General features: G+C 48.0%; 1 protein-coding gene across 1 annotated transcript; it reads right to left on the reverse strand.

Annotated features, from left to right (window-relative positions):
- Positions 1 to 3,066, reverse strand: LOC125508096 (receptor-like kinase TMK3). Its single transcript, XM_048672678.1, has 2 exons — positions 1,385 to 3,066; positions 1 to 830 (listed from the first exon to the last, which is right to left on the reverse strand). The coding sequence occupies exons 1-2, from the start codon at positions 2,979 to 2,981 to the stop codon at positions 307 to 309; spliced, it is 2,121 nt and encodes a 706-aa protein (XP_048528635.1). The 5' UTR covers positions 2,982 to 3,066; the 3' UTR covers positions 1 to 306.
- Between the last annotated feature and the right edge of the window lie 20,430 nt (positions 3,067 to 23,496).

Raw genomic sequence — 23,496 nt, forward strand, 5'->3', positions numbered from 1 at the left:
TGATATGATTTGATTTGATTGCTAGGTAAAGCCAGAAGCTTCAGTCTCAAGACTGGAATAATGGAAACGGCAACCAACCAATCCATCCTAAGGTAGTACCCAGTTGAACAAAAAAGTGAACAAGAACAAAAACAAGATGTCTATCTACAGCGGCGGCGGCAGAAACACAAGCACATGGACGACGACGAACTCCTTTTACTTTACCTACAAGATCGAGCGCTGTGCGAAAACAGGGGAGGGAGGTCCGGGAGAGACAATGTACTTATTTCTTGTAGACATGATGACGATGACGGCGACGATGATGCTTCACCGGCCGTCGGCGGAGGTGAAGGACTCGGCGAACCCGGCGGGCCGGGCGGGGATGCTGCCCTTGCTGTCTTCCAGGCTCAGGCTCATGATGCTCCCGTCCGTCATGCTCGCCTCCGACTCCTGCCACCCCTTCACCATCTGGAGCAGCGGCAGGTGCAGGTCGATGCCCATGTAGTCCTCGGCCTCGTTGTTGGACGGCTTCCACTTCTCCACCATGGGCACGAGCACCGTCACGGCATGGCCCATGTCCGGCCGCTGCGAGGGCTCCCGGGAGGTGCAGTGGCCGGCCAGCTCCGCGACCACCGAGATGCTCTCGAAAATCTCGTCGGTGAGCTCCAGGGTCGGGTCGATGGCTGCCCTGAACTTCTCTTCGTCCTTCCTTATCTGACCGAACCAGGACGCCAGATACCGGGTTTCCTCGTCGATACGTCTCTCGTCGATGGCGGTCATTCCGGTTATCAGCTCCATCAGCACCACCCCGAAGCTGAAAACGTCCGCTTTTGTGGTGATTTTTCCGGTCACTGCAGTGATGATGAGCAACAACTTATCGGACACACATTCAGGAATCATGATAAACAAAAATAATATGAAAATGATAAATACTTGGTAGTAAATTTCTCATCATGGAAGCTTTTATGTGCTGCATCAAAAGGTGCTTCAAACTTAAGAAAAAATGGACAAAGATACATGTTCTATTGATAGAAGAATTGGTTTATAAACTTGTGCAGTAGTAATTTGCAAGTTAGTGATCACAGGGTTCCCAGATAGAATGACTAGTTCATCAAGCATTTCCATTGTCATTATCAAATCAACTCGGCTATATCTTACATGAGGTTACTTACACTGGGATTTCAATCAGAATGACCAGTTCATCAAAAATTGCAAGATAATTGGCACATCAATTCAATTTTTCAGTTCTCTACTAAATCTAAATGAGGTTATTTACACAGCAAAGGATTCACAGGGTCACTGCATTTACTTAATAAAGCATGCTAAAAAATTAACACCTGATGGTCAGAACTAAAACAGAAGTTGCAGAACTAAGCAGGGTAAAACAAGTCAAAGTATTTCATACCAGCATATTCAGGCGCCAAGTATCCAAAAGTTCCAGCTAGTCTGGTTGCCACAGAGAAGTTCCCGTCCGGCGCAGATTTAAGGAGCCCGAAATCCGACACCTTTGCTCGGAAATCATCGCCAAGTAGAATGTTTGCCGACTTAAGATCCCTGTGAATGTAGCACTGCTGTGCGAGGGTGTGCAGATACTCCATTCCGCGAGCAACATCTAATGCGATGTTGAGCCTCTTCTTCCACGAGAGGGGCTCCAGCTCATGCTGCTTCCAGTGGAACAGATGCTTGCTCAGCGCTCCGTTGGACATGTGCTCGTAGACCAGCAGCCTTTCATTCCCTTCGATACCATAGCCCATTATCGACACCAGGTTGCGGTGCCGGACCTTGGTTAGAATGGCAATCTCTGCTTGGAACTCATCAAGGGCCTTGTTGCTGATCACCGAGGACTCCATCCTCTTCACAGCAATCATCGTGCCATCGTGCAGCACCCCTTTGTAAACGACACCGAATCCGCCACGGCCAAGCACATTATCCGGAGCAAAGTTCTTGGTGGCACAACGAAGAACCTGCACGGATATCACAAAATTGCGCGCCTCGATCATGTGGATGTCACTATCCCGGCTGCTGGTGCCGCTTGACGTCGCGCCGAAGCTGTCATTGCTTGTCATGACAATCTTGACCAAGTTGTCTGGGCCAGAACTGTTTCGGGGGTGGACGACGACGGAGGAGGTCGCCTGTGGCTGAACCGAGGACCCATTTTTCTTGCAGAAGAGCACCACAGCACCCAGTGACAGCAGAGCCACCACGCCGATCGCAACCGGAATGGTGGTAGCCAACAAAATTTTGCTCTTCTTGTTCCTTTGGCCTGGGGAGGCAGCGCCTTGGCCTTGTGAACCCGGCGCGCCAGGCGTTGTTGGTGAATGAGGGGCATCCTTGGGAGCAGAACCACCCGGCGACGTCTTCGTGTTGAAGTTGGGATTGCCGGTGAGGATGACATTCACGTCCGGTCTGAAGGCCGGCAGAGGCCCATTCAGGTCGTTCATGCCCAAATCAAGCTTCTTTAGCAGCTTGAGGCCGGTGAGGCTGTCCGGCACATGCCCGGTGAGGTGATTGCTATCGAGCCTGATGTCCGAGAGCGCAGACAGGTCTCCGAGGCTCTTGCTGATGGTGCCATTGAGGCCAGAGGACGGCAGATTGAGCACCGACACCTTGCCCTGGGAGCAGGTGACGCCCAGCCAGCCCTTGCAGGGGTCGTTCCCGGACCATGAACTGGTCAGCTTGACGGGATAACCAGCCTCGGCTTGGAACTGGAGCAATGCCATGACCTCCGGCGCGCACTTGTCCTCGGGCTTGACGGCGCAGAAGCCGTTATGGGAGGAGGTGAGGTTGCCGGACTTGAGCGCCGGGGCGGGGCCGACGAGGTTGTTGTTGTCGAGCTTGACGTCGCGGAGCAGCGGCAGGGCGGTGAGGCCGGGCGGCACGAGGCCGACGAGGTCGTTGTTGTTGAGCTTTAGGTCGACGAGCTGCTTGCAGTTGGAGATGGCGTCGGGGATGGGGCCGGTGAACTGGTTGCCGTGCAGCCACGCCTGCTGGAGGTCGGCCATCCCGGCGAGCACGTCGAGCGTGCCGGAGAGCTTGGCCTCGCCGAGCTGGTTGTTGAGCCAGAGCTTCTGGAGGGTCGCTGTGAAGCCGGCGAATGGTGTGCGGGAGATCGGGCCCGTGTAGGGGTTTCTGTTGTAGTGAAGAAGGTTGGGTTGGGTGTGTTGATGTGTTTTTTTAGTTTGTCTGTGGGGGTAGGTGAGTTGTGTGAGCTGATAGTTGTTGTTGGGTGAGACATTCAGTCAGGCCGTCATGCCCCCGAGTGAAGCCGTGATCCGCGACTGATGGCTGCATTTTGGTGGGCGCAGGCTCTGGCTAGCTGCGGCGTCATGGAGGAGGGTCGCGAGCGCGCGGCTCGAATCTCCCTAGCCGCGGCTCGCGTCTTGTTGAGCGGTGTTGTTGTCGAGGGAGATCTCCTCGAGCGTCTAGGCCGTCTGAATGAAGTCTTTGGTGAGGGCGTCGAAGGCTTGTCGTTGAGTTAGGCGTTGGGCGGATGTGGCGGCTTCATGCCGGTAAGCGAGGGAGCGGTGTCGAGAGGGCGTGTGTCTGGGGGCGAGGTCCTGGAAGCTGTCGTCGCAGGGAGAGACGGAGGTCGTGAGGGCGAACCGTGGCGGGCGATTGTGCTCTTAGTGTGTGAGGTTGTTGACCCTGGCCGGCGCGGTCGCAGGGAGGACGTGTGCCCACCCTCTGCCGCCGTCCTGTCGTCCGCGGGTGTCGTTCGCCCTTTGGCCAGCCAGGACGTCCGGGTTGGTGAGGTGGACGGCGCAGGTCCCGAGCACGTGCCAGGTCGCCCGGAGGGATACTGGTCTGCTGCCGTGGCCACCCCGTCCGCCGTTGCACGGGGCGGTGCGTCCTGCGAGGAAGATGTGAGATAGGAAGCGTGGTGGCGCGGTCATGCGTGACCGCTGCGGGTCGGGGTGCATTGGCGGCGGGAGCTGGGCTGCGGCGGCGTCGGCGGTGGGGTGGGGAGGAAGGAAGGGAGGGGATGAATAGGGATAAGCGGCGAGGTGAGGGGGATTTGCCTCGGTTTCCTTCCCTTTGAGTCGCTGGCTGTGGTCGGCAGTGTCACCGGGAATGTGATGTGGGTGTGGCCTCGCCTCGCTGTGGTGTCCACTCGACCCGGCCCCGACCCGACCCGACCTTGACTCGTTTCTCCTTTTTGTCTCCTACCAGTCCTCCTCGTGCCTATTTCGCTCCTCTGTTTTCACTCGAGTTTTCCCCCGCCTTTGGCTTTATTTTATGTTGGTCACGCCACGCGGCTCTTTTCCTTCGCCTTTTGACTGTCCCTCGGCTGCTTTCGTTGGTTGTGAACGTGATTGTTTGTTTTGGTCTTTCGAGGCGTGTGTGGGCTGTTTACTTACTCTTTTGATTATAATTAAATTAGTGATGCAGCTGTTTGTGCACATGTTGAAGCTGATTTGTACTGGTTTTTTATTTTTTTTGAGCATGAGCACAGACACGAGCGCTCATATACACGCGTACACACCGCAGCACGCTATTAGGAGAGCAGAGCGGATGATTCTTTGGTGAGCGCAGGGAGGGGCGGGCAGGGCGGCGTAGGCGGGAAAAGCGCCGGAGATGGCCTGCCAAATCGGTCCGGGACAGCATGCACACCCCACCATGGGCAGGGGAGGAGGAGGCAAAAATCTTTAAAGCGCCGTGTCGGTGGCGGTCACATTCCATCTCCGTCCATCCATTGATTTACTTGCCATCTACCGTGCTGCCTGCCTGCTGATACACGGTGAAAACGTATACTACTATCCGCGTGATGCCATTGATTTACTACTTGCCATTCACCATGCTGGCTGGCTGGCTGGCTGTTAATACGCGCTCAAATAAAGATGTATCCGCGTGATCGAATCCAATCCAATCCAATCCGCGCGCAATCAATTAGTGTACGTATTATTACTGCCTGCCTGCATGCAAGCCGGCGAGTACGTACGACTGGTTGATTGCACTGCGTAATGTACTAGGCAGGTAATGAATCGAATCGAATCCCGTCAAATCAATCAGTGAAGCGGATCAATGTTTACCATGGATGCCATGCCATTGCCGTTGCCAGACAGCTGCTGCGGAAGAGAAGAAGCACCGACGGCGGCATCAGATGAGGCTGTCAGACACGCACATTCCGACGCGATGGCCGCCTGCCTGCCGGTTCGGGCGATTGGTTTGGTGCTGGCCCGGCACGCCGCTCCGCCAAGTCTTTGTCGTACCGGATCGGATGCAAACCTTCTTCTCTCCGATTTCTCCTCCCTCTCTGTCCCTCCACTTCCACTCTCCTCTCGCTGTCTGCCCACCATTTACGTTTACGTGCTTCCATTCGCTCACTCCTCACACGACCCGCGTGACAACTCACAACCACTCCCAGTGCCTCTCAACCACTCGGCCTCCCCCCACCTCCTGCGGCTCCTATGGACGTGTGACGGTGCTTGCACCCTCGCCGCCACCGCCACCCACCGCCGTTCGAAACCCTCACCGTTGCCGCCTCGTTTGCAGCTCCTGTTGTGGACGGGTCGCCGCTCCGAAATCGTCGCCTCGTAGCACCGGTTTCCAACACGTGGGCCGGCACGGTTGCAGCACGTGACTCCCATAGCCCCACGGCGTGTGCGTTGCCGTCGTAACTTCGGTTCTAGGTGGGGAAAAGAGAAGAGAGATGGGTGGCCACGGTTGCACTGCGAACACCTTCGTAGCTGGCCATGGTTGTTTCTACCTGGAGCGGCCTGAGATCGCCCGTCGCCGCACACGAGGCGGTGTCTGATAGCGCAGGCGAGCCTCGCGGCGAGTGATAGCTACCAGCCTCTCGCATCGGGGCTCTCACACAAATGAAGAAGGTTGGGGCGGCCGTGCAATGCGACTGGATTTTTTTAGAGGACCGAGAGGTGTGGCGTCCATAGATCTCCGTCTCATCACCGCTCCATCGCTATTAACCCCTTCCTCATCGAGCCTGGATGGACAACATTCATCCTTTGGGTACTCGCTTGGTGACCACATAAAGTTTGTGAAGCCTATAGAGGTGTCCTCATGGTTCAAGAGCGTGAGCGAGATGCATACAGAAGCATCTTTGTGTGAGAGTGGAGAGCGAGCGGTGAGGATTTATGGCGCTGCTTTGGAAAACGATGTGCCGTCTCTCATGTGTCCCTTTGCGTGCAATGGTCTCCACACACACGCCTCTAGTTGCATTGCTCGGTCCCAACTCTGAGAAACAGCCGATTCCAACGTTCCTTCAGAGCGAGACCCATAGGTGCTTTAAGGTTGTGCGGGGCAAGATTTTGCTGCAACTCAGGCAACCCAACACCCTAAAGTTACATCCAGTGAACCCCACCAAGCTAAATGCAATGTACCAAACACGCCCTACGGGTGAGCTTGATATTCTTCCCGCCGTTTACACGAAGAACTCTACGCGCCAAAATGAAAGTGGCAGTGCCAAATCGGCACGGGGCGTACGATACGTTTGTGTTCCTTCATTCATAGCGGTCCGAAACCGGCACGGTGCACGCCATTGATGGCGAGCAAACGAGGAGCTAGTGGACAAGCGAGAGTAGTAGTACGTGAAGTTTCCTCTTTTAATTCACTTCGTGTTCTCCTCCTCCTCCTCCTCCTCCTCCTCCTCCGTGTTCTCTTCACTCTCCTCACGTCTGGGTGTGGTGTGGTTGGGGGTTGAGGCCGCCCGGCTTCAATGATCTTCAGTGGTAGGAAGAGGACTGCCACTACTACTAAGGTAACAGTGGCAGACTGGCAGTACTAGTTGTGCCATCATGGCCATGCTTCTCTTTCTGTGATGATGGTGCTGAACTGAATGGGCGGAGTGATTAGCTTTCGGCAGTACGTACAAATTAAGCTGACGTGATTCATGGATGGACAGCAGGACAGGGTAGCCATGCATGTGGTTCAATGATTCTGTCCTTGGGAGTTCACTGCTTGATGGGAATATATACTGTGTCGGCTATGTTCATGCATGCACAAAAGAGAAGCTTGTCGATGGAGTTTTCGGTTTTGCAAACAACTGCACCTGTTTCTGTTTGTGTTTGTTTTCCTGACGGAGGAGCTAATTAATTGCGACTATATTTATGTAGTGTACATGTCACGGTGAAAGAAGAGCATGTGATCGGCAGGTTAAAATTGAAGAAAATAGTGATATTCCCTGTGTTTTTATTTACTTTGCATATTTAGCTTTGATCCAAGTCTGATGGAAGACCAGGAACCGGATGGTGTTCGATAACATCCGGACCTCGTATCTGGACTTGTGGCATCCGATCCAAGAGCATCTTCTATTGTGGGTTATCCGGGCTCCCTCCGGCGGAGACTGTCACCCGTTGCTTTAGGGCATCTCCAGCCGCGCCCCCAACAGAGCCCCCCAGGCCACTTTTTCGGCGCCGGCGCCGAAAAAACGGCCCAGTCGCGCCCCCAGGATGCCGAAAATCGCCGGTTCGGATCTTTTTTCCGCCCGGCGGTCACAGGCCGAACCCGGCGCGCTGGGGAGCAGTTGGAGGCTCTGGCGCTAGGGAAAAGCACGCCTGGCTCACACCGGCAGAGGAAAAGTCAAGGTTTTCTTCCCCCGACTCGCCTCGCACCCCCCGCGCCCTCGGCCACCACTAGCTATATCCCGGCAACGGCCGCCGCCCTACTCCGCTAGATAGCCATTCCCCGCCGGAAAATAGCAGCGCTTCGCCGTGGCAGCCCCTCCCACGGCAACTGGGCGTTTCCGGCCGCGGAGGCGCGGTTTAACGGCGGGTACACGCCCACCGAGCGCAAGGTGTTCGGCGTTTTGCCTGCCTCGGCGATGGACTCGGATGAGGAGGAAGAGCTCGCCGCGCTGCTGGAGGAGGAAGCCGCGGCCGACGTCCAGGAAGAAGAGCATCTCATGGTGCTCGCCGCCCTCGCCCAGCTGCTGGCGAGCAATGAAAAGCTGCGGCGAGGTGGCTCGGCGCCGGGGCGGATGAAAGCAAAGAACCGGCATCGTCTCCAAGGCTACTGCATGCTCTACTCCGACTACTTCGCCGATGCTCCACTTCATGGCGAGAGAACATTTCGGCGCCGTTATCGGATGAGCCGAAAACTCTTCCTCAGGATTGTGAATTCCATCCGGTAGTTCGACAACTACTTCAAGTGCAAGATGGATTGCACTGGCGCTCTTGGATTCACCTCCATCCAGAAGTGCACGACAGCGATGAGGATGCTTGCATATGGAGCTCCCAATGATTCACTCGACGACTATGGGCGCATGGCCGAGTCCACCAGCATAGAGTGTTTCTACAAGTTCTGTCAGGCAGTGGTGGCAGTCCACAATACTTGAGAACACCCAATGCGGAAGACACTGCTCGGATCCTAGCTCAGAATGCAGTAAGAGGATTTCCTGGGATGCTTGGAAGCATCGACTGCATGCATTGGAAAATGGAAGAATTGCCCATTTGGTTGGCAGGGGATGTACAAAGGCGTCAAAGGCGGTTGCAGTGTGGTGCTTGAGGCGGTAGCCACACAAGACCTCTGGATTTGGCACTCCTTCTTTGGTATGCCAGGAACTCACAATGACATCAACGTGCTGCAGTGCTCTCCTGTTTTTGCCAAGCTCGTTGAGGGCCATTCTCCTCCGGTGAACTTCGAGATCAATGGGCACCAATACAACAAGGGGTACTATCTAGCTGACGGCATCTATCCGAGATGGTCAACATTTGTGAAGACGATCTCAAACCCTGCGGCAGGAGGCAAGAACGTCTGGTTTGCGAAGCTTCAGGAGGCTTGCAGGAAGGATGTCGAGGGGGCATTTGGTGTGCTCCAATCTCGATTTGCTGTTGTTTGGTACCCCGCTCAGACCTGGTCCAAAGATCAAATGTGGGAGATTATGACTTGTTGTGTCATCTTGCACAACATGATCATCGAGAGCGAGCAAGAAGACCCAGTGTTTGACACTGAACCATACTACAGGCAGGGTCCTCTAGCCGAAGTTGATCACCAGCTACCGGCAACTTGGACTGACTATCTCAGTATGCGTCAAGAGATCTGAGACCCACAGGTGCATCATCAACTGCAGAAAGATCTGATTGAGCACCTATGGAGGCTCAAGGGGGACGCCGTGTGATGAAATACGAGTTTTTATTTTTTGAACTATATAATTTGTATTGAACTATTTGTTGTTGTACTATTTTGTTGAAATATTTGATTTTTCTGTGATGAAATATGTGGTAAGAAACAATTGTGTTGATAATTGAACGCCGAGACACGACGAAACCACGCCGAATATGGGCCTATTCTCGCCCATATGGGCCCTTTATTCGCCAAAATTGGGCTACAAAGTGGGCCAATTTCAACGCCTGGGGGCGACGACTGGGCGCAAAACCGCCCCCAGCGCCGATTGTATCGTCGGCTCGCCCCAGAGGGCGATTTTTATGCGTCCTGGAGGGGCCAACGGCTGGAGATGCCCTTAGTGATGTGCTGCTGGTGTGCAGATATCTATAGTTGATGCCTCCCTCCCTCTGTTATATTATTATTAAATACAAATGTTCAGGTGGGCGATCCATTCCTGTTGACTGCTAAAAACAAAGCTTTGATCTAAGTCAAAATTTGCAACGTTTGATCAAATTTATAGAAAAACATACTATAAAATTTTTCCGGCAATAAATATGCATAATGTGAAAATATGTTTAATGATGATTTTAATGGTCTTCAGTTGGTAAAACTTATCAAAATTTATTTGAAGACACATCTATCAAGTAAATAAACGCAATGGGAATACAATTGAGCAGGGAAAAAGGCACGCATGCATGCCATGCACAAAAAAGAAAAAGAAACTATACCAACTGAGGCATGCACCAAGGCAGTCAATGGGCAGAAACTGAAAGCAACAAGCGGTCTAAAGCGAAGACGCAAATTTCGAGAGAGTTTCGTTAGTTCAAGCAACCACGGCAGTCTCGATGATGTTATTTCAATGGTTGTTGAGTGCTGACCATCAGAATTACTACTATGGCCTCCTATATTCAATAGAAATTTTGTTGATTTTTTTTTCTTTAAAGCTCTTTGGTTTGTACGAATGAATTTCCATTCCTATGAAGGATAGAAACCAATCCTTCACATTTCAAAGATAAAAAATATTAGCCTAGAATCAATGAAAAATTCCTATCCTATGAGTCAAGTGACATCTTTTTTCTATAATTATATATATATATATATCTCATTTCTTATAGTTTTCACATTCCCATGATATTTCAATCCAATAAAGCAAAGGAGACCAACATATTCCCTACTTTATGCACAGAGTGTCAGAGTCAATCACACATGGAGCCTATATGTGCGAGTAGTACACGTGAAATGTCCTTTGATTTCTGGGTGTATATACACCTGTTATGAGGAAAAAATATATTTAAAGAAGACGATCAAAAAGTTTTAAAAGTATGCTTTATACTCTCTCCGTTCCCAAATATTTGTCTTTCTAGAAATTTCAACAAGTGACTACATACGGAGCAAAATGAATGAATCTACAGTCTAAAATATGTCTACATGCATCCGTATGTTGTGTCCAGTTGAAATGCCTAGAAAGACAAGTATTTGGGAACGGAGGGAGTATAAACTTGACTTTCTTTTGCACTAGTGTATAAATTTTCACCAATAAAAGAAAATTGTTAAGTTCAGGGAAAATAATAATAATGTTATTACAAGTCACTAGTCACATTATTTTAGTCATTTTTTGTTTTTTTAAATGAAGTCAACGGGGTTTCTATTTTAGTGGAATTTTTCTACAAGTACAATGGAATGTCAAGTTTTATTTCAAAAATACTTTCAGAATTTTTACTTTTTATTATTTAATATTTTTATATAGAGTGTATATACAATCATAGACCAACCTTTTCTGTCCATTAGTACACCACCTGCTGAACAAGATTTCCAAAAGGAAGCTTCAGGCCTGCTTGGCATACACACGCATGAGGTCAAGTTGGGCAGGTAATTTGACCGACTAATATAAAGAGTCATGCGAGTTGCGTGCGCAGCCAGTGTTTAATTAGTCATAATCGGTCGGTGCTTTGCATGTTACCGTTCCGGTATTTATGCCTGCTGTCTCGTACTCGTATATCATCCATCGAATACTTTAACGAATCCAGCTAGCTCTAGCTGTGCAGCATTTCATATGTACACACTACGCAGACATATATTCCGGTATAAACACACATGCAGACCGCGACGATCGAGCACATGTTACGTACTAGTACTAGTTAGATTGACCTAATTGCAGAGTCCTTGACTGGAGAAGGATACTGCTAGCAGACGCGGACAATTTTATTCATTTAAAATCTCCCCTTATGTGAAGATGTGTCTCCGGCGGATCTATCATTGATGGATTTGCTTGGATCCGGTCGTAGTTCATCTACGTCTGTGTTTCTTCAGGTTGGATCATTCCAATCTACGCTACTCTTCATCAGCGGCGATTGCTATTCTCTGCACTGATTCTATGGGGCCTTAGCATGACGACTTTCCGACTGTCTACTACAACAAGTTTTGCCTGACTCCGGCGGGGGAGGGGCGATGACGGCGGCATGCCTTCGCCTCGCTTCAGTGCTTGTAGTCGTCGCTAGGTGGTCTATTGACCTGAATATAATTTTTATTATTTTCTAGTGTTCGTTGTATCGTTATGATTGAAGATGAATAGATTGCAAGTTTTCTAAAAAAAAAACCCTCTCCCTTATACTCTCAAAGAAACAACGATCACCATTTCACGTTGAAGAAACGACAGGACAAAATAACGCTCAGTACATCAAAATCACGGGTGTCGCACAGGAGGTGTTCGTAGGCCGGCGGCCCAATTAAGACGCGCATTCTAGGTTTTTTTTCCTTCTGTTTGTCAGGCAATTTTCCTTAAAAAGCCTTCTTCTTCTTTTTCGATTGATTTCAAAATATTTAATTGCAATATTAAAATGATCAACAACTAATAACATGTTTGTGATTTTATAAAATGTTTTTGTACTTAAAAAAAGCTTCATGATTTTTTTAAAAGTTCTCGTTTGAATGTTTTTAAATTGTTTATTTCATAAAATGTTCTTTTTAGAAATAATCCCGGATTTCAGAAATGTTCAATGATTTTAAATATTTTCTATGATTGATTTACTGATCATAAATTGAAAAGTGTTAATAAATATAAAAACATGATTTTATAAAAGGGTAAATTCAAAATATAAAAGGTGGAAGAAAATGATGGAAAAACAAAAGGAAAAAAAGAAATGTAAGAAAGAAATGGAAAATTCAAAAGAAAAAAGAAAATGAGTTGAAAATCAAAGAAATTGTAACAAAAAACCACATATGAAAAATACTAGAACCAAAGAAAACATTTTGAATACAACGTTCTTTTCGGCTTCAATGGCCGACCCATGATAGCACACGGGGTATGTGATTGCCCGACACCTTGTCGCAACAAGCTACAAAATAGGAGCCCCCCTTGCTTAGTACAAGCCGAACTCATCTATACCCGGTGAACAGTAAGATGCTTGAGTGCGCCAGGTCCGTTGAAAAAAATTGATGAGCACGTGGCAAAAAAGAAAAAAAATCTCCAAATAGTGTTGTTCAAAAGTTTCTCACAGGCCTAAAAATTGTCTTTTTTGGCAAGAGCTACTGAAATTTGCAAACTCTAGAAAATTTTGCACGGGCATCACACACGTGGGCATCTCGCACAGTCACAACACAAAAAATTTAGAAGTTTTTTTTCTATTTTAAACAATTTTACTGTTTACCCGCGGAAGCATGTGCAGCACAGAGCCAAAACGCTCCGTCCGCCCAAATGATCCAACTCACGAACACCTCTTCCTGGTTTGCATCTTCCACTTTGGGGATGCAACACATTGGCTGTTCTCTTTATTGGAGTCGTTATCACATATGCCTAACTCTATTTTATGATGGTTTTGGCCACTCTCTTGGTAATTTGGACTACTTGAAGGGCTTTTGCGCGGTGCATTTTATCAAAATTTTATGGTGGGTTTTTGCTAATCAGGGGACTATTGTGGTGGTTTTAGGCATTTAAATCTGCATTTTCTCCCACGTACAGTGTCCCTCCAGTCTATTTTTTTTAAAACGAGATGTCGAAACTATATCCTAGTATGCAAAATTTCCAGTTTTATCACCGGTCATTCCCATCGCTCCCTTGGGTGATGAAACTGTTTTTTCTTTAAAATAGGATATAAGTACTTTTGAGATTTTTTTCTGCGAAAGGAACAAAATCATTATTTAAATAGAGTTATTACACTCAAGTTGACATAGAGTCTCAACTTCCTCAAGCGCACAACGCAACCAGACAGCTATTTTAGGGAGAGAGCGGCCCATGCGAGCTAGTACATGACTAGCTTTGTTCTGGGCACGTCCTACGAGCTTTATTTCATGTGTTCTAGAGCTCAGTAATTGCTTAATGTCATTCACCATAGCAGCAGCCGGGGATCTATCAGGAGCTTGGGAAGTAATCATGCGTGTTGCCGCCATGCAGTCCGTCTCGATCAACAGCCGGTCTGTGCTCCTATCCAGTGCGATAGACACCCCTTCCATGATAGCTGCAATCTCAGCTTCAAGCCCACTTGCACAGCAAGGGATGAAACGACATGAGGCAAAGATGATGGCCCCTGTACAGTCTCGAAGAATCATGCCAGCTCCACCTGTACTCTCCTCCTCCAACCATGACCCATCAGTGTTAAGTTTCACCGAGCCCAGTGACGGTGGTGTCCATCGCTCAGGGGGTTTGTCTCGTAAAAGCATTTCATGTGATTTTTGCTTTCTGTCCCTTCCAACATAGGAGATCACCGTCTTCCCTTTCTCCATATCAGCACTTGGGTGCTGCCGTATGTGCAATAATGTATCGATGTAGCCACAAAGGAATCGGCAGGACGCATCAACCGACGGTGCTGGTTTACCATGATACACCTCATTCCGAACGTACCAGTTTCGCCATAGCGTCATGATGATAGGAAGCCGAACATCATCCTGACAGCCATCAAGCAAATGAATGATCCATTCTTTGCCTGTGTTGGCGATAGTGTCCACCTTAGGCATTCTCCATATGCCGGCCATAGCCTTCCATAGTCGCTGCGCCAAAGGGCATCTGCATAGGGCATGAAACGAGTCCTCGCATTCCATACCGCAAAGAGCACAAGTATCAGAAACCTCAAGTTTTCTTTTCCGTTTGTTTTCAAGGGTGGCCAAAGAATTCGTCGCGACTCGCCAGGCAAAAACGCGTACCTTTGGGGGAGCAGGGCACCCCCACACCGCCTTCCAGACGGCACGGGTGCCGTCCGGTGCCCTGCTCGTGGCGCACGCGTTGGTGCGAGTACGGTCCTCCAACGCTAGCTTGTAGGCGCTGAGGACACTGAAAACACCTCTCCTGTCGGGTGCCCAAGAGAGGACGTCCTCCAATCGACGCGGGCTGGCTTTGATCGCCAAGATGCATTGGACATCCGGGGCCAAGAAGTGTTGTTGGAGAAGATCCGTGCGCCACCGGCCATTTATGTCCAGGAGTTCAGACACCCGCCTAAGCCGGCATGTGCCCCTTGGTGTGATCGGCCGGTACGAAGCTGGCCGTGGTAGCCAAGGGTCCCGCCATATGCGGATGTGCTCGCCATTCCCCACTCGCCAGATGAGCCCTTTTTTAAGGAGTTCCAGGCCATGTTGTATGGCATGCCATGTCGGAGATGCGTTCCCTGCAAAAACAGTGTCCTCAAGGGAACCATTAGGGTAGTATTTTGCTTTTAGCACTTGGGAGCATAGCGAGACTGGGTTGATAAGTAGACGCCAAGCTTGCCTCCTAGGAGGGCTTGGTTAAATAAGCGGAAGTCTCGGAAGCCCAATCCACCCTTTCCTTTTGGCTCAATAATTTTCTCCCATGCCAACCAGTGAGTTTTCCTCTGTCCTTCCTTTGATCCCCACCAGAAGTTCCTCACAAGTTGCGTGAGATCATCACAAACAGAGCAAGGTAATTTAAACACCCCCATCATATAGGTAGGTATAGCTTGTAGGACAGATTTTACCAAACTTTCCTTCCCTGCCTGGGACAAAGTGTCTCCCCAAAGCATGATCCACTTAGTCAGACTAGCCTGCAACATTTGAAATTTCCCTTTGTTCATGCGACCATCTGGTGTGGGTAATCCGAGATATTTACCTTCAAAATCTGCAGTTTGAACTTGCAACACTTGTTTGACCCCGGACTGTGCCACCGTAGGACAATTATCACCAAACTGGATGGAACACTTTTGTGGGTTTATAAGTTGGCCCGTAGCCCGTGCGTATCTATGGATAACGTCCTTCACATAATTGGCCTGCTCAACATTAGCTTTGAAGAACAGTAGTGTATCATCAGCAAACAACAAGTGAGATATCCCCGGCGCTCTGCTGCAAATCTTGACCGGTTGGACAGCCTGTGATTCCACTCCCTGTCTCAGCAGTGCAGATAAACCATCAGCCACAAATAGAAATAAGAAAGGCGATAGGGGGTCACCTTGCCGAAGCCCTCGCGTCGGTGCAAACGAATCCAAGATGGCTCCATTGAATTTAACGGAATATCTCACAGTGGTGACACATGACATTATCCATTGTACCCACTGGTGAGAGAAGCCCAACTTAATCATCGCTTGCTCCAAGAACCCCCAATCCACCCTGTCATATGCCTTTGAAAGGTCCAGTTTATACGCACAAAAACTATTTTCAGGGTTTTTCTCATGTTGAATAAAGTGCAGGCACTCAAAGGCTAGGAGCGCATTATCAGTAATCAGGCGCCCGGGGACAAAGGCACTTTGGTATGATGATATGATCTCATCAAGCACGGGCCGCAATCTGTTTACTAAACACTTAGCAACAATTTTGTAAATGACATTACAGAGGCTTATAGGCCTGAAGTCAGTGAGGCGAACTGGGTCGTCGACCTTTGGAATTAGAACAATTACTGTATCATTTACTCCTTGAGGCATGTTACTTGTTCGGAAAAACTCTTTGACAGCCATTACAATTTCCTCCTTCATCACTGCCCAGTTTTTCTGAAAAAACCTTGCTGGAAATCCATCCTTCCCCGGGGCTTTCAGTGGCCCCATTTGAAACAAGCTGTCAGATATTTCTTTTTCTGTGAACTCAGCACATAAACGATTATTCATTTCTTGTGACACTTTCTCTTCAAATAAAGACAAAAGCGGCTGCGGGTCAAGACTGTCATCACGAGTAAACAAGTTTTCAAAAAAAGAAGTGGCCATACCCCCCATTACCTTACTGTCACCATGGCTGCAGCCCGCTGCATCAATCAGACGTTTGACCTTGTTCCTGCGTGCACGCCATTTGGCTCGGTTCTGAAAGAACTTGGTATTCCAGTCACCATTTCTTAGCCAGTAAATACGGCTCCGTTGCATCCACAACATCTCTTCACGATATAAAAGTTCCTGCATATGATCAGAGACCTCTCGGATTTCATTACGGTCAGCATTCATATTCATCAATTCTTCCAACCGACATCTACAACGTTCAAGCTCCTGTGTGATGTTACCAAATTTCTTTTTGCCCCAGGCATGCAGCTCAACCATGAGCTTTGTTAGTCCTGCCCGTACATCACCTAAACTGAATTTATGGCCAGCTTGCTCCCAGACTGCCGCAACTTTCTCAGGTAATGTAGGATCACGTTCCCAAAATGCCTCATACCTACGGAATTTGCATCGGATGTCAGGGGTATCTTCCTTTATACATTCCAGCATGAGCGGTGTATGATCAGAGCATGGCGATACATTGTGCACCACCCGCGCTTCAGAAAAGATGCCACGCCACTTGTTGTCCGCCACTGCACGATCAAGCCTTACACGCACATTTTTCCTCCCATGTTGTTTATTATCATATGTAAACGGTAAGCCAGAGAAACCAAGATCAACAAGCTCACAGACCTCCAGCATATCACGGAATGCCAACATTTGCCCTTCATTGCGTGGTGTAAGCGAGAAATGTTCAAACGACCACATAGCTTCGTTGAAGTCACCTATAACACACCATGGCAAATCAGATGATTGTTTCAGAGTTCTCATTTGTGTCCACATGCAGTGTCTATTTTCCACACGTGGTTCCCCATACACACAAGTTAGCCGCCACAGAGGGTCATGCTCGGAGAGTCGCACATGCGCATCAATATATCTTTCACTAGCAGATTGAACTTCCACATGCAAACTTTCGCACCAAAAGAGGGTCAGCCCTCCACTCAAACCATCACTGCTAACTCCAGAAAAACCTCTTAATCCTAACCTACCACACAGACGTTTAACTTTTTCCGGACTCTGTCTAGTCTCACACAAGAAAACTAACTTTGATTTTGTAGCTTTTACCATGCCAACAAGTTCGCGAACTGTCGGTTTGTTGGCCACCCCCCGACAGTTCCAGCTTATACAATTCATTGCTCCTGACGGGGCGTCTCTTGCGACCCCGTCAGTTTACCGGCGGCCCCTGAGCCGGTTGCCTCCATGTTGTTCGATCCCATCTCCTCCGTCACCATAGGTACCGCATCTGCATCGCTTGTACCCTTGAGCTTTGGCTTCTTCCGCGTCCCCTCGACCCTCCTGTCTTCCTTGTTCGCATTGGTGTGCAGCACCATGGCCGTGCCCTGTGTATCCTTCCACTCCGTAACTGAAAGATCAGGAGCTTTCCTTTTGTCATGTGCTCCTGGATTTATCTGCATGCCCAGGCATACATCATATGCATCATCGGCCACCTCCGTGGTCTTTTCTTCTCCCTGTGTAGCAAAGACGATCGCCGGGGCATTAGGGCTCGCCGCTGGCATGGCCGCAGTTTCCCCCTTAGAAGGCTTCAGGCCGGCGGCGGCCGCTATGGGAGCCCCTTTTTCGCCCCCACCAACTTCCGGGTTCACCTTGGCAGTCTCTAGCACGCTAGCAGACGGCAGCGCGGGCGACGTCATCGCGGCCAGGCTTGTCTGAAGGGGAGATCGTCGACTGGTAGAACGACCTCGATCAGGTGGCTCTCGGGATTTGACGTGGATTGCAGCAGCGGGCCTCCATCCCTTTAGGTATGGGCAGGACGGGGCCTCCAACTCCAAGTGCTTGACGGAGGGGTTGGGGTTCGTAGCTCCATCAGACTCCTTCCTCCGTATGAAAGATGCAGTCTCAATCTTTGTCTCTCCAATCTAGTGAGTAACTATTCCGCCACGAGCATGCAGCCCCGGCAGAGAACAGGCGGACATGGCCGCAGCAGGTCCATAGCCAGGGTGGCGGCGGCGCCAGGGTTGTCGCCCCAGAATCGCCTAACCCTAGTCAACAGAAAGTCGTAAGGACCGGTTGGTGGGGAATGACTTGACGAAGTGTAGGTAACTGGCAAGTACTTTTGAGATTTCATCTTCTTAAAAAAAAAGATTTCCTCCAGTCTAGTCTCGGTAGACCCCGGCCGGCACACTGTCTGCTGCCCAATTAAGTTGCGTGGTTCCATTCACTCCCTCATCACACAATGTGCGTGACACTATACATGTCGTCTAGCCTCGCAACCACTCGCCCTCCCCAACCTCCCACGGCTGTAATTGCTCACTCACGAAAAGAGAGAGCACATACGCCAGTGGTGTATCCTGCTGCTTGTGCGTACATAGATAGATCGGCATGCTAGATAGACCTATGGCTATGCCACGAATGGCTGAGCTTGAGATTCTTCCCGCGGCTAGGCTTACACGGAAATCTACGCGCCAAAACCAAAATGGCAGTACCAAATCGGCACGGCAAGCTGTTTATAGCAAGCAGCGTTTCCGTTCCTTGTTTTGTAAGCAGTACGAAATTAGCACGGTGCACCCCATTAATGGCAAGCAAACGAATAGTACGTTAAGTTTCCTCTTTAATATCATCATAGTGGAGAGTAACTTAGGTGGTGTTTGGTTCTCTAGTCCTAGGACTTTTTCTAGTCCCAACTAAAAAGTCCCAGTCCCTAAAAAGTCTCTCCTTATTTGTTTTCAGAGACTAAAAAATTCCTAGTCCTTTCCTACAGGTTATTAAATGACTATGTTGCCCCTAGTATATAGAAAAATAACAATCAAATAACACCATGGGGTGGCGGGCCAATGGGTACATGAAGGGGCATTGTTGGAAAAGTCTCAAAAAATTTCAAAAAGACTCTCCTTGAGAGTCTTCTTCATTTAGTCCCAAATATCTAGTTTAGTCCCTAAAAAGTGCCTCCCGTTTGGTAAAAAAGTCTCTAAAAGAGACTTTTTCTAGTCCCTACACAAAAAAGTCCCTGGAAACAAACACCCCCTTAGACTAGTGTCAAACATATGACACTAGTCTATGTTACTACTTTCATAGTGCAAAGTGTCATAGAAGTAATATCATATATGGTTGCATTTATTAGCTTATAGACTCAACATTTCTTGGAAAGCGCTATGTGATGGTAACATAATATGTTACTCCAAACACCTCTCTCCTCATTAACTAGGTGCTACATAAGCAAACTTGTCTCGGGATGTGTTATATTACTAGCTAAGTTACTCCCACTATGACTAGCCTAAGGCTGGGTCTGGTTGGGGGTTGAGTCCCTCGCAGCCGGCTTCCATGATCTTCAGTGGTAGGAGTACTACTAGGTAATAGCTGCAGTACTGCTTGTGTCATGATGGCCTTATACGTACGTATGTTTCTCTTTCCATGATGATTAGCTTTGGGCAGTACAAATTAAGTAGACGTGATTCACGCATGGACAGCAGGACAGGAGAGCCATGCATGTGGTTCAATGATTCTGTCCTTGGGAGTTCACTGCCTGATGAGTAAATTACATAGAAGTACCACAATTGGGGCATTGGAAGCAGATTGGTATCAAGATTGGTAATTTTTGCGTGTCAATACCAAGATTGGGGCGAGCCGTTGCAAAAAAGACTAAAAGTGCGTTTTATACGTATTGACAGAAAAGCTGACCGGTTGGGCCCGCCCGTCAGGCGCTACGCTGGCCAGTGCGCGCGTGCCCGCGCGCTGACTCGGACGAGCCCGGGTCGAACCGTTTAGGGCGCGGCTGGTGCGGTCGAGCCACACCCCGCTCATTCCCCCCCCCGCTCTGCTCTGCGTTCTTCTTCCTTCTCTCCGCCTCGCCGCTACCTGCGCCCGCCCCCGCCGGCCGCCACACGACGCTGCCACAGCCATGGTTTTTGAAGACAAGAGCAGCGACGACAACTCAAGTCTCCCGTACATGCACTCCGAAACCTCCACCGATGGGCTCAACCAGGTCAGTTACTCCATTGGAGCTAGGGTTAGGGCTAGGTTTAGAAAATTTTGGGGATTTTTCTGTGTAGGTGGTCTTTGGTGTGAGGATTTCGTTTGATTTGCTTTGTCCTCGTCCTCTGCACATGATGCTAACTTGGATTTTGCTTGGGCAGGTGCCTTTCTCTCTTGAGGACCCGGATTACAAGGGTCTTGAGCTAGATCTGATAGTGTTGTGCGAGAAGCATGGGAAGCCATCAGAGAGGCTTGTTGCATTTGAAGGAACAATGACTGGGAGATGGTTCTTAGCATGTGCAGAGTCGGTATTTTTCTTACCTTATTGATTATGCACAGGATATGTTCATTGGAAGTGACAGTCTTGTTTGCCAATTGTGATTCAGTTATGTGTATGGTAATTTTGTTAGTCATATATGCCATACTGTAGTGTTCATTGTAGGAATGGTGAATATTATGGTCAGTGGAGTGCATTTAGGCTAAGTATAGGCTCAAGCATGCTCTGTTGTGTGCACATGAATGCTCTGTTGTGTGCACATGCTATTTATTTATTTATGCTTGTATGCAATGTTGCTTAGTACTCACATTAGCCCCTCCATTAGCTGATGAGTGACTCTTAATAAGTAACTGTTGCTTACTGCTGACAGTAGGTACTGTCATTAGCTAGTTTGTTCCTGCAGGCTAATGTAGTGTATTTAGCTAGGCAAATGTAGTCTGATTTGATAACTCTTCATTCAATGATTTCTATGTTCCATTTGTTAGTGATATATGGCAAAGTAGTTCACTGCTAGAGTGGTAGTGCAGATTGTAGGATTCCATTATATTAATGGCCAATTGTAAGTTGGTTATTATGCAAAGTTGAATGGAGTGTTACTCTGCTAATTATATACTGATCACCCTCTTGCTTAGCACATGGCTATGCAAATTCAGTGTTGGTCAGTACCAACATTAGCTACCGGCATGAACTAACTGTTGCTTACTACTCATAGTAGTTGTATTGTACTAAATTTTGCCTTGTTATTTTTCCAGGAAGGTCAGAATTGTGGGTTTGTTCAGTGGGTTGATGAGCAGTGGCCCCCAACAATGGAGAATGCATTGCTGAAGCTTTGGTCAATGGTTGAAGAGAGCAAGTCTGCCAGGGTGAATGATAATCTTCAAAGTGCTTTAACTATTCACCATTTGACAGAAGAAAAGAAGAAGCTGGATGCAGATTATGACAAGTTAGTGAAAGATGTGCATCAACTTGTGGACTTTCAGCAGGATAGGGTTGTGGATTTCAGTTATCTGCAGTCAGCTGTCACATATCAACACCAATGCAGAGCTGAATTGGTGGCTCGTAAGAATGCAGAAATGGCAAAGAAAGATGCAGCTACAGAGAAGCTTCAACAAAAGTATGAAATCCTGTGCAACCTGACAAGTGCTCAAGCAATTGCCATCCAAAACCTCAAGTTGAAGAATATGATAGAGAAGGAATTGATGAGTGAGGCTAGGATGAATTTGGAGTTGAAGAATGCAGAGTTCACAAAGTTTGAGGAGAAGCTCACCCAAGAGAAGCTAGAGTTGAAGTTCCAGGTTGCTGATCTGCTGAAGCTCAAGGAAAACCATAATGAAGAGAAGCAGATGCAAGAGTTTAAGATAACTGAGCTCATGAAGGCAGAGGAGAAGCTGAAGGAGAAGATCAAGGGGATCCAGGCCATCTTGGAGAACTGAACAAGATGAATTGAGATTAGTGGGCATTGCAGACCTTTTGGGAAGGATGCTGTGCAATGACCTAGTAACTTAGAATTATGGTTGTGTAATGTATGGTTCTAGTACTAATTGTGAACTCTGGCTGTTTATCTACCTAGTAATATGCTATTCATCCTTTTGTGAGAAAAGGATGGATTGTGCATTTGAACTCTACTATGTAATGTGAATAATGGTTGTGTATTCCTATAATGTGTTGAACTCCAGTGATGCTTATGTTAGACTAAAAATGTTTACATACTGATGCTTATGTTATATTGATGGTTAAATGCTTCTTAAATGCATATAGTTACATATGTTAGAGTGATTCTTAAATGCTTAAATGCATTTGCAAAAGGAATAGTTTTTTATGGTACAGTGATGCTTTAGGTGGTTTCGTCGACCCTGAGCCACCGTAGACCCTAGTTGATGGCTTTAGGTGGTTCCGTCCACCCCGAGCCACCCTAGACCCTAGTTGATGGCTTTAGGTGGTTCCGTCGACCCCGAGCCACAAAACCCCAAAATGATCGCTTTAGGTGGTTTCATCGACCCCGAGCCACCAAAACCCAAAATGATGGCTTTAGGTGGTTTCGTCGACCCCGAGCCATCAAAACCCAAAATGATAGCTTTAGGTGGTTTCGTCGACCCCGAGCCACCCTAGACCCTAGTTGATGGCTTTAGGTGGTTTCGTCGACCCCGAGCCACCCTAGAGGCCTAGACCCTAGTTGATGGCTTTAGGTGCACTAGTAGAAAAAAGGCCTTTAGTCCCGGTTCATAAGGGCCTTTAGTCCCGGTTCTGGAATCGGGATTAAAGGGTCGGTACTAAAGCCTCCCCCTTTAGTCCCGGTTCTAACTAGAACCGGGACTAAAGGCCCTCCACGTGGCCGTTGCCTGGAGGTCCACCTTTAGTCCCGGTACTAAAGGATATTTTATGATTTTTTTTGAATTTTTTTGAAAAAAATTTGAATGTTTTTTTTTGAATTTCAAATTTCTGAATTATTTTAACCTCTAATCTCTAATCACCTCTCATAACTGCTCAATTTAACCTTTAATCTCTAATCACCCCTCATCATTCCAAATCATCTAACTTCCCGAACGGTCACCCATCCTCTCACTACTCCAGCCTGAGCACGCTTAACTTCGGGTTCTATTCTCCCTCGTTTCCAAGTCTGCACTTGTTGTTTTCCTGACAATAGTAAGATGGCAATCCTATTAACCCTCAGTAATTTAGCTTGAGCATGAAGTCACACATTTCACTGTTTGAGTTTGAAACTATTGTTCTAAAAATCAATAATTATTTAGTAACACTAATATTTCTTGAATAAATAGTTTGACCACAGTTTGACCAAAATTTTAAAAAAACTGAAATAATTATTTAGTAACACTAATATTCTTGAATAATTATTTAGTAACACCAATACTTCTTGAATAAGTAGTTTGACCATAGTTTGACCAGATTTAACAAAAATTCAAAAAAAACCTGAAATTTGAGCATAACTTTTTTTCCTTTTAGAATTTGAGGATTCTAAAAATTTGCAAACAGGCCGTAGGCGGTCTCCATCGGATGCGGATTTTCGTTCCGAACATTTTGATATATTATACATTTTTTTTCTGACATCGTATGCAA

Source organism: Triticum urartu, chromosome 5 (genome assembly GCF_003073215.2).
Source record: "Triticum urartu cultivar G1812 chromosome 5, Tu2.1, whole genome shotgun sequence".
NCBI lineage: Eukaryota > Viridiplantae > Streptophyta > Magnoliopsida > Poales > Poaceae > Triticum > Triticum urartu.

Excerpts from the sequence above, each read along its gene's own strand:
- LOC125508096 (XM_048672678.1), bottom strand. The coding sequence starts at position 2,981 with ATGGCCGACCTCCAGCAGGCGTGGCTGCACGGCAACCAGTTCACCGGC. Across the intron at positions 831-1,384 it reads CTTGGCGCCTGAATATGCTG|TGACCGGAAAAATCACCACA; the intron begins GTATGAAATACT and ends TCATCACTGCAG.